We start from the raw sequence: 14704 nt of genomic DNA on the forward strand, positions 1-14704 counted from the left end.
ATCAGGAAGAAATAGAAAATCTGAACAGACCAATAAGGAGTAAGGAGATTGAATGAATAATCAAAAACCTCCCAGCACAGAAAAGCCCAGGACCAGATGACTTCACTGGTAAATTTTACCAAACATTTGGGGGGAGAAAAAAGAATTAACGCCAACATTTCGCAAACTTTTCCAAAAAAATTGAAGAGGTGGGAACACTTCCAAACTCATTTTACAAGGCTAGCATTACCCTGACATTAGGGATCTAGCCTTGACTTCATTAAGAATTAGAGATGATTTCCTAGGCCAGTTAGGCCTTCACTCCTATCCTTCTAATGACTGAGAGCTGCAGAGGAAGGTTGATATGAGGTGATCCTAAAGGATCGTAAAGTATAGATATGGAACGTGGAAGGAGGGAGACACAGTTCTATTTAAGGCTCTGGCTCAAGCAATGCTATTCTTTCTGACCCAAGAGTGCCCACCTGTTAGTTATAGCCATTTTTAAAAAAAATTAATTAATTTATTTATTTTGGCTGTGTTGGGTCTTCGTTTCTGTGCGAGGGCTTTCTCTAGTTGCGGCAAGCAGGGGCCACTCTTCATCGCGGTGTGCAGGCCTCTCACTATCGCGGCCTGTCTTGTTGCAAAGCACAGGCTCCAGACACGCAGGCTCAGTAGTTGTGGTTCATGGGCCCAGTTGCTCTACGGCATGTGGGATCTTCCCAGACCAGGGCTCGAACCCGTGTCCCCTGCATTGGCAGGCGGATTCTTAACCACTGCGCCACCAGGGAAGTCCTAGTTATAGCCTTTTATCAAGCAATATTTCCGCCACAGCTCCCTTCCTACTGCATACTTTCCTGTCTTACAGGTCAGTTAGCTAATATGGGAAAAACTTTGAACCCTAATTCTCTCATGCACAAACCTCCTGCCTCAAGTATTGTACCAATTGCATTGTCTAGTGCCAGGTCATTATTTTGCAGGTTGCTCCACCAAGCCCTGGGATCTGGAGTGGACACTCAGAGCCCTCAGACCACTTTCTGGCCATCCATTTGGGGCTATGGAAGAGATAGGTGCATCCCCATGTGAGGTCCATGCACTCCTCTGAAACTTTTGGGGAACTGATTAACCCTTCCCTCATTGCTGGTGGCCCTCTGGTTTTGATCCTAGGAATCTTTTCTATTTTCTTTTCTTTTTGGTCTCTCTAATAGCTGTTCAGAGCACTTATATCTATCATTCATTTCTCTTCATTTTTTTGAGGCATATCTTTTAGCTTTTTATACCTACCCTTTTTGGATCCATCTTTGCCCTGGCTTAGCCAAATTCTCTTCTTTCATCAAACTGGCACATCAAACCAGGGCAAATTAGGCAATATTGATGGAATCATAATACACACATGAATGTAAAAGAAACTTGAATATTATTTAAGAAAGAATAGAGGGGTTTTAATTGACCACATTTAAAAATTCACATCCATTTTAACATAGAAACTACAGTCCCTGGTCTGAGGGTTTGTCTATAATTCATAATTACTTTTTAATGAGAAAGATATTTTATCTCACATGTGTACTAATCTTTAAACACTTCAAAGGCAGAGAACACGTCATATTTTGTATTTCAGATTGTTCCAGCACAGTGACTAGCACATAGGTGTCCAAACATTGAATATTTACAGTCACATTATTGAAAATACGTATGCATCAATGCCATTTCTATGCACATATTTTAGAAACAGATGTGTAGAGCTGTCATTACCTTAAAATTCTTCTGATAGGATTTATATTGAAATGCACGTTTTTGAAGATCATCTAGAACTGACTGCAGATCATTCAACATGACATGTACTTTGTCTTGGTCAGCATTAATATCCAAAATCTGTGGATCCTGTAAAATTAAGATAGGTTTTGATTACTCGTTCCTATTTTTTGATGTATACCATCAGATTAAATGAATTAATAAACGTTTTCAAAAAATATGTCTTCTAATTCTCTTTTCAATCTAATTTTTAGAAAATATATTAAAATGATTGCTTTTTTGAATTTAAAGCAATGCATATACATTGTAAAAATTACAGAAATGTATAAAGAAGTAGCTTGGGGATAATATTGCTTTTAAAGACTACCTAATACATTTTCCCTCATCTGTTTTCATTTATTACATTTGTTTCAGCTAATGTGACTTCAGGTAAGGAGAGGTGAATACAATATGGAAAAGAAAGAAGAAAATATGATATAAGGAAAATTATCATTTTACAATAAAGGAATGATTACAATTTATGGGGCTTTCCTAGTGGCTCAGTGGTTAAGAATCTGCCTGCCAATGCAGGGGACACAGGTTTGATCCCTGGTCCAGGAAGATCCCGCATGCCACGGAGCAACTAAGCCCATGGGCCACAACTACTGAGCCTGTGTGCCTAGGACCCATGCTCCTCAACAAGAGAAGCCACCACAATGAGAAGCCTGCACACCACAGTGAAGAGTAGTCCCTGCTCGCTGAAACTAGAGAAAGCCTGCACGCAGCAATGAAGACCCAATGCAGCCAAAAAAAAAAAAAAAAGGGAATGATTACAATTTACAATAAAGGTATGATTCTATTTAATTGAAGTTCATAAACAGGCAAAACCAATTTATGGCTTTAGAATTCAGGGTAGTGGCTGCCTTTGGAGAGGAAGGATGGGTAGTGACTAGGGGAGACACTAAGGATAGCAATAGCAATAGTTCTTGGCCTCAGCAGTGGACACATGGATGTGTTCACTTTCTGATAACTCACTGAGTTGTACACTTATTACAGTTATGTACAGCTTTCTCTGTGCAAAATACAAAAATACTTCAATACAAAAGTAAAAACAGAGATAGCCTCATCCACCAGAGGGCAGACAGCAGAAGCAAGAAGAACTACAATTCTGCAGCCTATGGAACGAAAACCACATTCACAGAAAGACAGACAAAATGAAAAGGCAGAGGATATGTACCAGATGAAGGAACAAGATAAAACCCCAGAAAAACAACTAAATGAAATGGAGATAGGCAACCTTCCAGAAAAAGAATTCAGAATAATGATAGTGAAAATGATCTAGGACCTCAGAAAAAGAATGGAGGGAAAGATAGAGAAGATGAAAGAAACGTTTAACAAAGACTTAGAAGAATGAAAGAACAAACAAACAGAGATGAACAATACAATAACTGAAATGAAAAATACACTAGAAGGAATCAATAGTGGAATAACTGAGGCAGAAGAACGGATATGTGACCTGGAAGACAGAATGGTGGAATTCACTGCTGCGGAATAGAAGAAAGAAAAAAAAAAAGAAAAGAAATAAAGACAGACTAAGAGGCCTCTGGGACAACATTAAAAACAAAAATATTCGCAGTATAGGGGTCCCAGAAGGAGAAGAGAGAGAGTAAGGACCCGAGAAAATATTTGAGGAGATTATAGTTGAAAACTTCCCTAACATGGGAAAGGAAATAGCCACCCAAGTCCAGGAAGTGCAGAGAGTCCCAGGCAGGATAAACCCAAGGAGAAACATGCCGAGACACATAGTAATCAAATTGACAAAAATTAAAGACAGAGAAAAATTATTAAAAGACACAAGGGAAAAATGACAAATAACATACAGGGGAATTCCCATAAGGTTAACAGTGGATTTCTTAGCAGAAACTCTACAAGCCAGAAGGGAGAGGCATGATATGTTTAAAGAAGTGAAAGGGAAGAACCTACAACCAAGATTACTCTAACTGGCAAGGATCTCATTCAGAATCGCTGGAGAAATCAAAAGCTTTAGAGACAAACAAAAGCTAAAAGAATTCAGCATCACCAAACCAGCTCTACAACAAATGGTAAAGAAACTTCTCTATTAAGAAAAATGGTAATAGGAACATACATATCGATAATCTCCTTAAATGTGAATGGATTAAATGTTCCAACCAAAAGTCACAGGCTCACTGAATGGATACAAAAACAAGACCCATATATATGCTGTCTACAACAGACCCACTTCAGACCTAGGGACACATACAGACTGAAAGTGAGGGGATGGAAAAAGATATTCCATGCAAATGGAAATCAAAAGAAAGCTGGGGTAGCAATTCTCATATCAGACAAAATAGACTTTAAAATAAAGACTATTATAAGAAACAAGGAAGAACACTACATAATGATCAAGGGATCAATCCAAGAAGAAGATATAACAATTGTAAATATTTATGCAGCCAACATAGGAGTATCTCAATACATAAGGCAAACGCTAACAGCCATAACAGGGGAAATCGATAGTAGCACAATAATAATAGGGGGCTTTAACACCCCACTTTCACCAATGGAAAAATCATCCAAAATGAAAATAAATAAGGAAACACAAGCTTTAAATGACACATTAAACAAAATGGACTTAATTGATATTTATAGGACATTCCATCCAAAAACAACAGAATACAATTTTTTCTCAAGCACTCATGGAACATTCTCCAGGATAGATCACATCTTGGGTCACAAATCAAGCCTTGGTAAATTTAAGAAAACTGAAATCATATCAAGCATCTTTTACAACCACAACGCTATGAGATTAGAAATCAATTACAGGAAAAACACGTAAAAAACACAAACACATGGAGACTAAATGATACACTACTAAATAACCAAGAGATCACTGAAGAAATCAAAGAGGAAATCAAAAAATACCTAGAGACAAATGACAACGAAAACGTGACAATCTAAAACCTATGGAATGCAGCAAAAGCAGGTCTAAGAGGGAAGTTTGTAGCAGTACATTCCTACCTCAAGAAACAAGAAAAATCTCAAATAAACAGTCTAACCTTACACCTAAAGGAACTAGAGAAAGAAAAACAAACAAAACTCAAAATTAGTAGAAGGAAAGAAATCATAAAGATCAGAGCAGAAATAAATGAAATAGAAACAAAGAAAACAATAACAAAGATCAATAAAACTAAAAGCTGCTTCATTGAGAAGATAAACAAAATTGATAAACCTTTACCCAGACTCATCAAGAAAAAGAGGGAGAGGACTCAAATCAATAAAATTAGAAATGAAAAAGGAGACGTTACAACAGACACCGCAGAAATACAAAGCATCCTAAGAGACTACTACAAGGAACTCTATGCCAATAAAATGGACAACCTGGAAGAAATGGACAAATTCTTAGAAAGGTATAAGCTTCCAAGACTGAACCAGGAAGAAATAGAAAATATGAACAGACCAATCACACGTAATGAAATTGACACTGTGATTAAAAATCTTCCAACAAACAAAAGTCCAGGACCAGATGGCTTCACAGGTGAATTCTATCAAACATTTAGAGAAGAGCTAACACCCATCCTTCTCAAACTCTTCCAAAAAATTGCAGAGGAAGGAACACTCCCAAACTCATTCTATGAGGCCACCATCACCCTGACACAAAAACCAGACACAGATTCTAGAAAAAAAGAAAAATTACAGACCAATATCACTGACGAATATAGATGCAAAAATCCTCAACAAAATACTAGCAAACAGAATCCAACAACACATTAAAAGGATCATACACCATGATCAAGTGGGATTTATCTCAGGGATGCAAGGATTCTTCAATATATGGAAATCAATCGATGTGATACACCATATTAACAGACTGAAGAATAAAAACCATATGATCATCTCAATAGATGTAGAAAAAGCTTTTGACAAAATTCAACACCCATGTATGATAAAAACTCTCCAGAAAGTGGGCACAGAGGGAACCTACCTCAACATAATAAAGGCCATATACGACAAACCCACAGCAAACATCATTCTCAATGGTGAAAAAGTGAAAGCATTTCCTCTAGGATCAGGACCAAGACAAGGGTGTCCACTGTTGCCATTATTATTCAAGACAGTTTTGGAATTCCTAGCCACGGCAATCAGAGAAGAAAAAGAAAAAAAACGGAATACAAATTGGAAAAGTAAAAGTAAAACTATCACTGTTTGTAGATAACATGATACTATACATAGATAATCCTAAAGATGCCACCAGAAAACTACTAGAGCTAATCAATGAATTTAGTAAAGATGCAGGATACCAAATTAATGCACAGAAATCTCTTGCATTCCTATACACTAACAATGAAAGATCAGAAAGAGAAATTAAGGAAACAATCCCATTCACCATTGCAACAAAAAGAATAAAATACCTAAGGATAAACCTACCTAAGGAGATCAAGACCTGTACTCAGAAAACTATATGACACTGATGAAAGAAATCAAAGATGACACAAACAGATGGAGAGATATACCATGTTCTTGGATTGGAAGAATCAATATTATGAAAATGACTGTACTACCCAAAGCAATCTACAGATTCAATGTAATCCCTATCAAACTACCAATGGCATTTTTCACAGAACAAAAAAATCTTAAAATTTGTATGGAGACACAAAAGACCCTGAATAGCCAAAGCAATCTTGAGGGCAAAAAAAGGAGCTAGAGGACTTCAGACTATACTACAAAGATACGGTAATCAAGACAATATGGTACTGGCACAAAAACAGAAATATAGACCAATGGAACAGGATAGAAAGCCCAGAGATAAACCCACGCATCTATGGTCAACTAATCTATGACAAAGGAGGCAAGGATATACAATGGAGAAAAGACCATCTCTTCAATAAGTGTTGCTGGGAAAACTGGACAGCTACATGTAAAAGAATGAAATTAGAACATTCCCTAACACCATACACAAAAATAAACTCAAAATTGATTAGAGACCTAAATGTAAGACTGGGCACTATAAAACTCTTAGAAAAAAACATAGGAAGAACACTCTTTGACATAAATCACAGCAAGATCTTTTTTGACCCACCTCCTAGAGTAATGGAAATAAAAACAAAAATAAAGAAATGGGACCTAATTAAACTTAAAAGCTTTTGCACAGCAAAGGAAACTATAAACAAGATGAAAAGATAACACTCAGAATGGGAGAAAATATTTGCAAACAAAGCAACAGACAAAGGATTAATCTCCAAATTATATAAACAGCTCACGCAGCTCAATATTAAAAAAACAGACAACCCAATTAAAAAATGGGCAGAAGATCTAAATAGACATCTCTCCAAAGAAGACATACAGATGGTCAAGAGGCACATGAAAAGATGCTCAACATCACTAATTATTAGAGAAATGCAAATCAAAATTACAATGAGGTATCACCTCACACTGGTTAGAATGGGAATCATCAGAAAATCTACAAACAACGAATGCTGGAGAGGGTATGGAGAAAAGGGAACCCTCTTGCACTCTTGGTGGGAATGTAAATTGATGTAGCCATTATGGAGAACAGTATGGAGGTTCCTTAAAAAATTAAAAATAGAATCACCATATGACCCAGCAACCCACTACTGGGCATATGCCCAGAGAAAACCATAATTCCAAAAGACACATGAACCCTAATGTTCATTGTAACACTATTTACAATAGCCAGGTCATGGAAGCAACCTAAATGCCCATCGACAGACAAATGGATAAAGAAGATGTGGTACATATATACAATGGAATATTACTCAGCCATAAAAAGGAACAAAACTGGGTCATTTGTAGAGGTGTGGATGGACATAGAGATTGTCATATAGAGTGAAGTAAGTCAGAAAGAGAAAAACAAATAGCGAATATTAACACATTTATGTGGAATCTAGAAAAATGGTACAGATGAACTGGTTTGCAAGGCAGAAATAGAGACACAGATGTAGAGAACAAACGTATGGACACCAAGGGGGAAATTGGTGGGGGGGTGGTGGGATTAATTGGGAGATTGGGATTGACATGTATACACTAATATGTATAAAATAGATAACTAATAAGAACCTGCTGTATAAAAAATAAATAAATTAAAATTTAAAAATTAAAAAAAAAGAAAAAAATCATCTGGATGTCTAGTCTAAGTTCTTAAAATAATTCCTCTTGCATCTTTTGTATAGGAAAATTGGCACAAGTTAATCAAACATTCTTCTTTATCATTTATCAATTTATACTGTACCTCTTTCTAAGGGGGAATTTTCTAATATGTGGTTAAGCAAACTCTAAAATTGTGACAATAACTATAAAATATGCTAACAGGTTATAAAAACACTCATTTCATAATAATAAATAGAAGCCAGGAGAAAGAGAATTCACTATTGCATACATGCTTTAGTTGCAATGGCCTAGAATTTATTCAGTACCTAAGAGAGGTTCAGAACCACTTTCAATTTTCAATAGCAGCTCAGAGAATTAAAAAGCCATAAAAAAAAAGTTAAACCAGATTAAATTGAAATATGCTTTCTAAATGGTTTATTAAAATGTAATAGCCTTTACACAGATTTTAAAACCCTGCTTCAGCTTACCTGTGCTAGCAGCTTTATTTCATTCACTTCATTGCTTAGATCCTCAAGGTCTCTGCCCAAATGCAGACAAAATTGCTTAACGCTTGTTTCTCTGTCACCCACGGATTTATCAATGGCATTCCGAACAGCAACAATGGATGGCTTCATAGTTACAAAAACAGCAAAGTCTTCGGGAGGTGTGGGAACCTGATATTGTTCAATCAGCTTGTACATCTGAACCACTACATTCCCTTCATCTTCAAGGCTTTCAATCTAAACATAAACATTGGTTGCTGGTTAAATCAGAGTCCTGTTATACCCGTTAAGATTGTCTGATAGGAGACAGCTGCTGTGCATTGTAAACATCACGCTGTGAAGAGCCAGCACACAGAGGGGTGCGTTTAATGCAGATCAAACTGGCTGGAGCCTGCTGGGTGGCAAATACAGTCATTGCTACGAGGCAGGTAATAAGGCCCAGGAGGTAAGTTTCTCAGAGCTGAGCATAGTTAGCATTACTGTTATAAGTATTTAGTTTTCTCTCTCTGTTTTGTTCTCTAGTAGATTAAACAGTGCCAATATTTAAAGTTTTCAGAGACAACAGGTGCTCTGAGGATGCCCAGCTGTAACATCTGAGATTCCAGGCCTGTGTGTTGAGCAGTGACTGTCCCAGGGCAGCCCCTGAGGTGTGTGGACCATGTACCTATAGATTCAGAACCCTGATCTATGGTGAGACTCACACTACCCTTTAATAAAGGCTTTTAAAACCTTTATTACTGACTACTAAACATCTTTGCTTTGATGCCCTACCTTCAGTGGACAGTGCCTTTACTAAATTTTTGGCAAGGACTCCCCAGTTTGGGGGGAACCCTCCTCCCTGCCCCTCTGCCACAAGGTTATAGAGGGAGTATCCATGTTCTACAACTTGACCCACCTCCTGGCCACAAGCTGAACCAGGGAGAGTCAAATTGGGACCTAGTGAAACCAGCTCAGTCTGATCTCTCTCTTGAACTTGGGAAGAGTTAGACTGTAGCTGTTGGCAGAGGCTATTTGCTTCCATGGGGTAACAAAGCAGGTCCTAAACAGGAAATGAAAACTGCAGAGAGGCTTTAGAGAGATGGTTCTCAACCTTTAGCTGCATCCCAATCGCCCTGGCAAGCTTGGTAAAACACAGATTGTTGAACCCCTCCCAAGAGTTTCTGATTCAGAAGGTCCAGGGTGGGGCCTGAGAATATGCAAGTTCCCCAGTGATACTGATGCAGCTGGTGTGGGGAACACCCTCTGAGAACCACTGTTCTAGAGAGGAGCAGAGATGCGAGATGGAAAGAGAGGTCTTTTTGGTTTCCCTATGCTGCTCTAGTCCCTAGTTCCTGCCCTTTTTAAAGGCTAGGCTCTATCCATACCTTTGGATTCCAAAAGATATCCCTGCAAACTTACAATAAATCTTCCCATTTTTCCAAGCTAACTATGTGAGTTTTTGTTATTTTCAACCAGAAGTGTCTAACATCTTCAATAAGTTACAAATAGAACTAAGTCTGACAACCAAAATCTGCTCACCTTCCTGGATTTCTGGTTCGTGGAGTAAGCATATGTCCTGTTTTCTCTGGGAGTGTCTTGGTTTATACCAAGGTATTGTCCTGGCATGATGATTAATGGTGCCTCTTTCACTCTCAAAAATGTCTGGTCAGACAGTGATTATGTGGCCTGCCCTACCTATGCTGGCTGGTGGTCTACCCATTCACTGTAAAAGGGTATCTAAGAGTTATCTCAAATTTCTTTTGTTGTCCCCTCATTCAGTTGCCCACTAAGTCCTTTCAATTCTACTTACTTAATATCGCTAGAATCCATTCCTTCTCTCCCATCCTTGGAAATACTGCTTTAGCTATGGTTCACCAGCTTTCTCCACCAAACACCCCTTCTACATAGCACACCAACTGCCATATCCTATTCTTGCCACGTTGCCTCACGTCTGTGCATGCAAATTTCCCTCTTTCTGGAATGCCTACCTGAATAGATGGACTTTAGGACAAAGCTTAAATGCCCCAACCTCCGCAAAGCCTTCTGTAACTCATAGGAATGACTGCACCCTCCCTCTGCTCCACCACCACTCTGCCCACAACAGTATCTTGTACCTATATCCATTGTATAAGAGTTATCTGCTGTCATTCTAGACTCTGAGGTCCCTGAAAGCAGGTTTACTCATTGTTGTCATCCTTGCATCCTGCTAAGTGAGTGCTTACAACTTTTTTGGAACTAATGGATGAGGTTCCAAAGAAAAGCTGTCTGTGTGTGCAGAGCATTTTCCTAAGAGAGGCTGCTTCCCCAACACACCACCCAGCCATGCACAGACAACCTTATGGAGACGGGACACAGCCTGGGTTTCTGCATGGCACATCGACTCTCCTGTTCTGGAACCAGAGAGAGAGAGGTCTACCCCCTGCTACATGATCCTTCCTTCCATAGTTTATACAACAGGATCAGGGTAGGGGTGGGGGCTGAATCCATTCATTAAACATTTAGAATTGATATCAGAGGAGAGAGATTGTCTCTCTCGGTGGCTGGCTAGACTTGCAACATATGACCTGGGAGGTGCTGGTGGCCACGTTTGCTGCTGAGGATGAAGGAGTAGGAGCAACGTGTTTGCAGAGGTAAAGGAGCAAAGCAGACCATCAGACAGATGCAGAGAGGAGAGGTGGAGAGAGGACCACCTGGGTTTCCCACAGCCTTCTTATTCCTGGCTCTGGTAAGTTCCTAAGCCTAGTCACATTCTTGGTGTGGGTGTGGGTGGGGTGTGTCCCATGGAATATTCCTTCCTCCTTAAATAGGGTCCACGTTTTGTCCTAAGGTAGGACAAAACCTCAACTGGGTTTTGGTTATTTGACAAAGAGTCTTTCTGACTGCAGATAATAATAAATGCTGAGCATCTTTAGTCTCCTGGGATGATGTATAAGTAGACTTGAGGGAAAACCACAATCATCTTGAGATCATCACATTTGAGAAGATGTTGTTTCTTGAAATGAGAAACAAAATTTTTACTTTTATAGGTACATGAAATAGCCTTTACTATTAATTCTGTTAACAATATATAACATTATCCAACAGATTATCCAGTTGTTAATGACTTATTTCACATTTCAGTTTGTATTTTTAAAATTGGTAATATGTCTTCAATTTCCAGATATTTAAGAAAATGATTTAACTCTATTTTAAATGCCAACTGGTGTGACTGAAAAACCTGACTATTGAAACTAAATGCTAGAGTGCGTGCCACAGGGGAAAGATGGGAGGAGGAAACCAAGTTTCCGGAGAGAGAGAAATAAGGGAGACAAAGGAGTGAGTGTGTGTGTGTGTCTGTGTGTGTGTGTGTGTGTGTGTGTGTGTGTATGAGAGAGAGACAGAGAGAGAGAGGGAGGGAGGGAGAGAGCGGACCCCAGCATTTGTGTTACTTGAGTCCCCGTATCTGCTGTTGTCTCCCCGTCCCGCCTTCCTGTTTAAGCTAAAGTTGGGTTTCTTTTATTCCTAATTGGAAGGTTCCTGACTATTATGCAAATATAGGTTAAGTAGGATCAAGACTTCCATTATGACTAATATCAAGTTTACAATTCTATTATCATCTATCACAAATAAGAATTGCAATAAACTGGGGTTGAGAGCATTGGCTTTGCGGTCAGAGACCCAAGTGTAAATTCCGGCTCCACTACAAAAAGCTCTGTGATCTTGGACAGCATAACCTAGTTTGGTCCCTGTTTCCTCATCTGCAGAATGAGAATAAAAATTCTTTATACTTCTTAAGTTTTTGCAAGGATCAAAAATGTAATGTATGTAGAAAATGTAGTGCATTCCCGGCTAGTAGTACGAGTTTGATCAATGTTAGCTGTCATTACTACTGTGATGTAAGGCATATACTTACTTTGCCTGAAAGTGTTTTTGATATTCTGACACTGTTTCCTGAACTTCAGTCCCTCAATTTCTCTTACTTGCCTTCCTTACTCACCACAATATCTGGAATAGTGAGTTATGTAAGAATCAACTCACCCTTTCCTGAATTTCATCAAGAAATACTAAGTTGTTAACATATTCTATGGTGGTAGTTGGGACAAATTCAAGTTTATATTCTGCATCTTGTGCCTCAGAGACAAGGGCATCCACTTTTTTCTTGCTTAGACGAGGAAGCATATAATTTAGCACCTAGGAAAGAAAAAAGGAACTGTGAATCATTACTACTTGAGTATTTCCATTTTATTATATATTTTAGATAAATTCTAATTGAATGGCTGTTACGTCGGCAGGTATTGGAAGCAGCAGTATACATGAAGGGTCTGGTTTTTTTCACATTGAACCAATAGGAAGGGCTAGTTTTGAAGATAATTTCTAGAACAAGCTGGATTGCACAACTTATTAAAAAGTTTGCCTAAATGCTCTGATCTTTTGTAAGTGCCCTTTCTGCTACTTTGCCCTGTATAGTGAACATTGTGGTGCCCTCCTCAGCATCAACTCCACTTCTTTCCTGTTGGGTGGTAGTAATGTGGTTTGGAGGAAACTGATCTCCCCTTTAGAAACAAAGACGGAGTCTGATCGGTCATAAAGCAAATATGAACATGGCTTCCTTTGGCTAATGTGATCGGATTAGGGCGAACCTCTGACCTTAGCTGATCCAATTAAGTAGAAACACAAGACTTTTGTTTAAGACTGAGAGATCTCTCATGTTCTCTCTCTCTGGACATGAACAAGGAAATAATTAGCCTATGGAGCTTTTGACAGCCATTTGAGAAATGTGAAGGCATGTGAGCTTTAGGTTGAAGCTGGCACATCAGAAGGCTTGGTATAGAGAATGAAAAGAATCAGGTCCTCAGTAACACTACTGAGTCACTAGATCACACCTCCCTGATGGCCATCCGCCCTCTGGACTTTTTAGATGCATAGCCCATACATTTTCTGATTGCTGAAGCCAGTTTGAGTTGAGTGTTCTTTGGCTTATATATATATATAAGTATATAAGTATATAGTAGTGCTCATAGTGCTCAGAAATGTTTGCTGAAATTGAATTCTATATATTTTTTCTTTTGCCACAGATGAAGCAGCAAAGCTCTAGAAGAAAGCCCAATGTCATACAACGAATTAGTGACAGAATAGATACTAGCACTCAGGCCTGCAGCCTTTTAGACAGGGCTCTGTCTTCTTTCATCTGCACCAGGGGTCAGCAGAAGTTTTCTATAAGGGCCAAATAGTAAATATTTTAGATTTTCAGGACATATGGTCTCTGTCAAAACTACTCAGCTCTGCCCTTGTAGTGAGAAAGCAACCATAGGCAATACATAAGCCAACTGTCATGGGCATGTTCTAGTAAAACCGTATGTACACAACAGGTGGCAGGCTGGACTGGTCCTGTGGGTTGTAGTTTGACAATCTCTGTTCTACACCATTGTCTCTCTGGAGGTATTTGATAGTATATATGACTCTAAAGGAAGACCTGAAAGTTATTGCAGAAGCAATCAAATTTCCTCAGCTCTACAACTCACCAAAATATAATCAGATCTTTAGGGACAGTTTCAGAGCAGGAAATGATCTCCTAAACTTGATCTCAGTATCCTAGAATCAACCAGCATTCCCACTAGGATCCTGAGCTGTTACAGTGGTGTCTCTTCTGTAGGAAGTCTTGAAATGCTCCAACAAAGGAAAAAGGAATGGATGTAAGAGGCTAGTCTGAGGGCTGCTGTCTCCTCACCTGAAAGCTGACTGTGCTTGGGACAGAAAGAAGAATATGGGACTTTTCCTAGAAATTAAGGATGCACAATAGACTAATGTTAATTTTAAATATTTGCAATACTGGAAAATAAAGATAGGTTATCTGCAAGAGAAAAATCATAAAATAGTTGTAGAGACCATAATTTAAAATTTTCTTAGTTCATAGTTACCTCCAAGCATCGCAAAGGTGATGGAATTAGTTTTTCTTTTAGTTGCTTAGTGTCAATGAGCAGCAATCCTACATTCCTGGTGCGTCTTAGAGCTACTGCGTCCTTGTGCTGTCTGTGATATTTTTCCAGTTGCTCACTAAAGAACTTAACATCTAGGTAAAATAATTCATATAAAGCATAAAACACATGTATTAGATTTTAAAGGATCATTATAAAGATATATTAAAAATCATTGCATTAATAAATTTACATACATATATATAATCTTTTATCCATATGTAGAGGACCTTGTGTAACTTTAAAATGTTAATTCATAATGCTTTATATTTTCTTCTTGAAACTAATATTTAATAATGTAAATATATTCTCTGGCTCCTGTTAAGAATGGCACATGAAAATAACTTGTAATTGCATTAGAGGATCTGGTTTAGAACGGATTAGATTCTAGAGTCAGGTTGGTTTGAAGTTGGCTTAATCTAAGTGTTCTCCCAC

At 38.4% G+C, this 14704-nt stretch overlaps 1 protein-coding gene across 1 annotated transcript in view; it reads right to left on the reverse strand.

Moving 5' to 3' along the window:
• The window catches only part of DNAH6 (dynein axonemal heavy chain 6), a 293021-nt gene that overhangs the window by 202874 nt on the left and 75443 nt on the right, over nucleotides 1-14704 (reverse strand). The window contains exons 13-16 of the mRNA XM_082425941.1: nucleotides 14213-14364; nucleotides 12333-12485; nucleotides 8322-8573; nucleotides 1729-1857 (exon numbers count right to left, since the gene is read on the reverse strand). Coding sequence (XP_082282067.1) covers nucleotides 1729-1857; nucleotides 8322-8573; nucleotides 12333-12485; nucleotides 14213-14364 — 686 coding nt within the window. The remainder of the gene's footprint in view (nucleotides 1-1728; nucleotides 1858-8321; nucleotides 8574-12332; nucleotides 12486-14212; nucleotides 14365-14704) is intronic.

The sequence above is a fragment of the Balaenoptera physalus genome (genome assembly GCF_965194825.1).
Source record: "Balaenoptera physalus genome assembly, chromosome: 15".
NCBI classification, from domain to species: domain Eukaryota; kingdom Metazoa; phylum Chordata; class Mammalia; order Artiodactyla; family Balaenopteridae; genus Balaenoptera; species Balaenoptera physalus.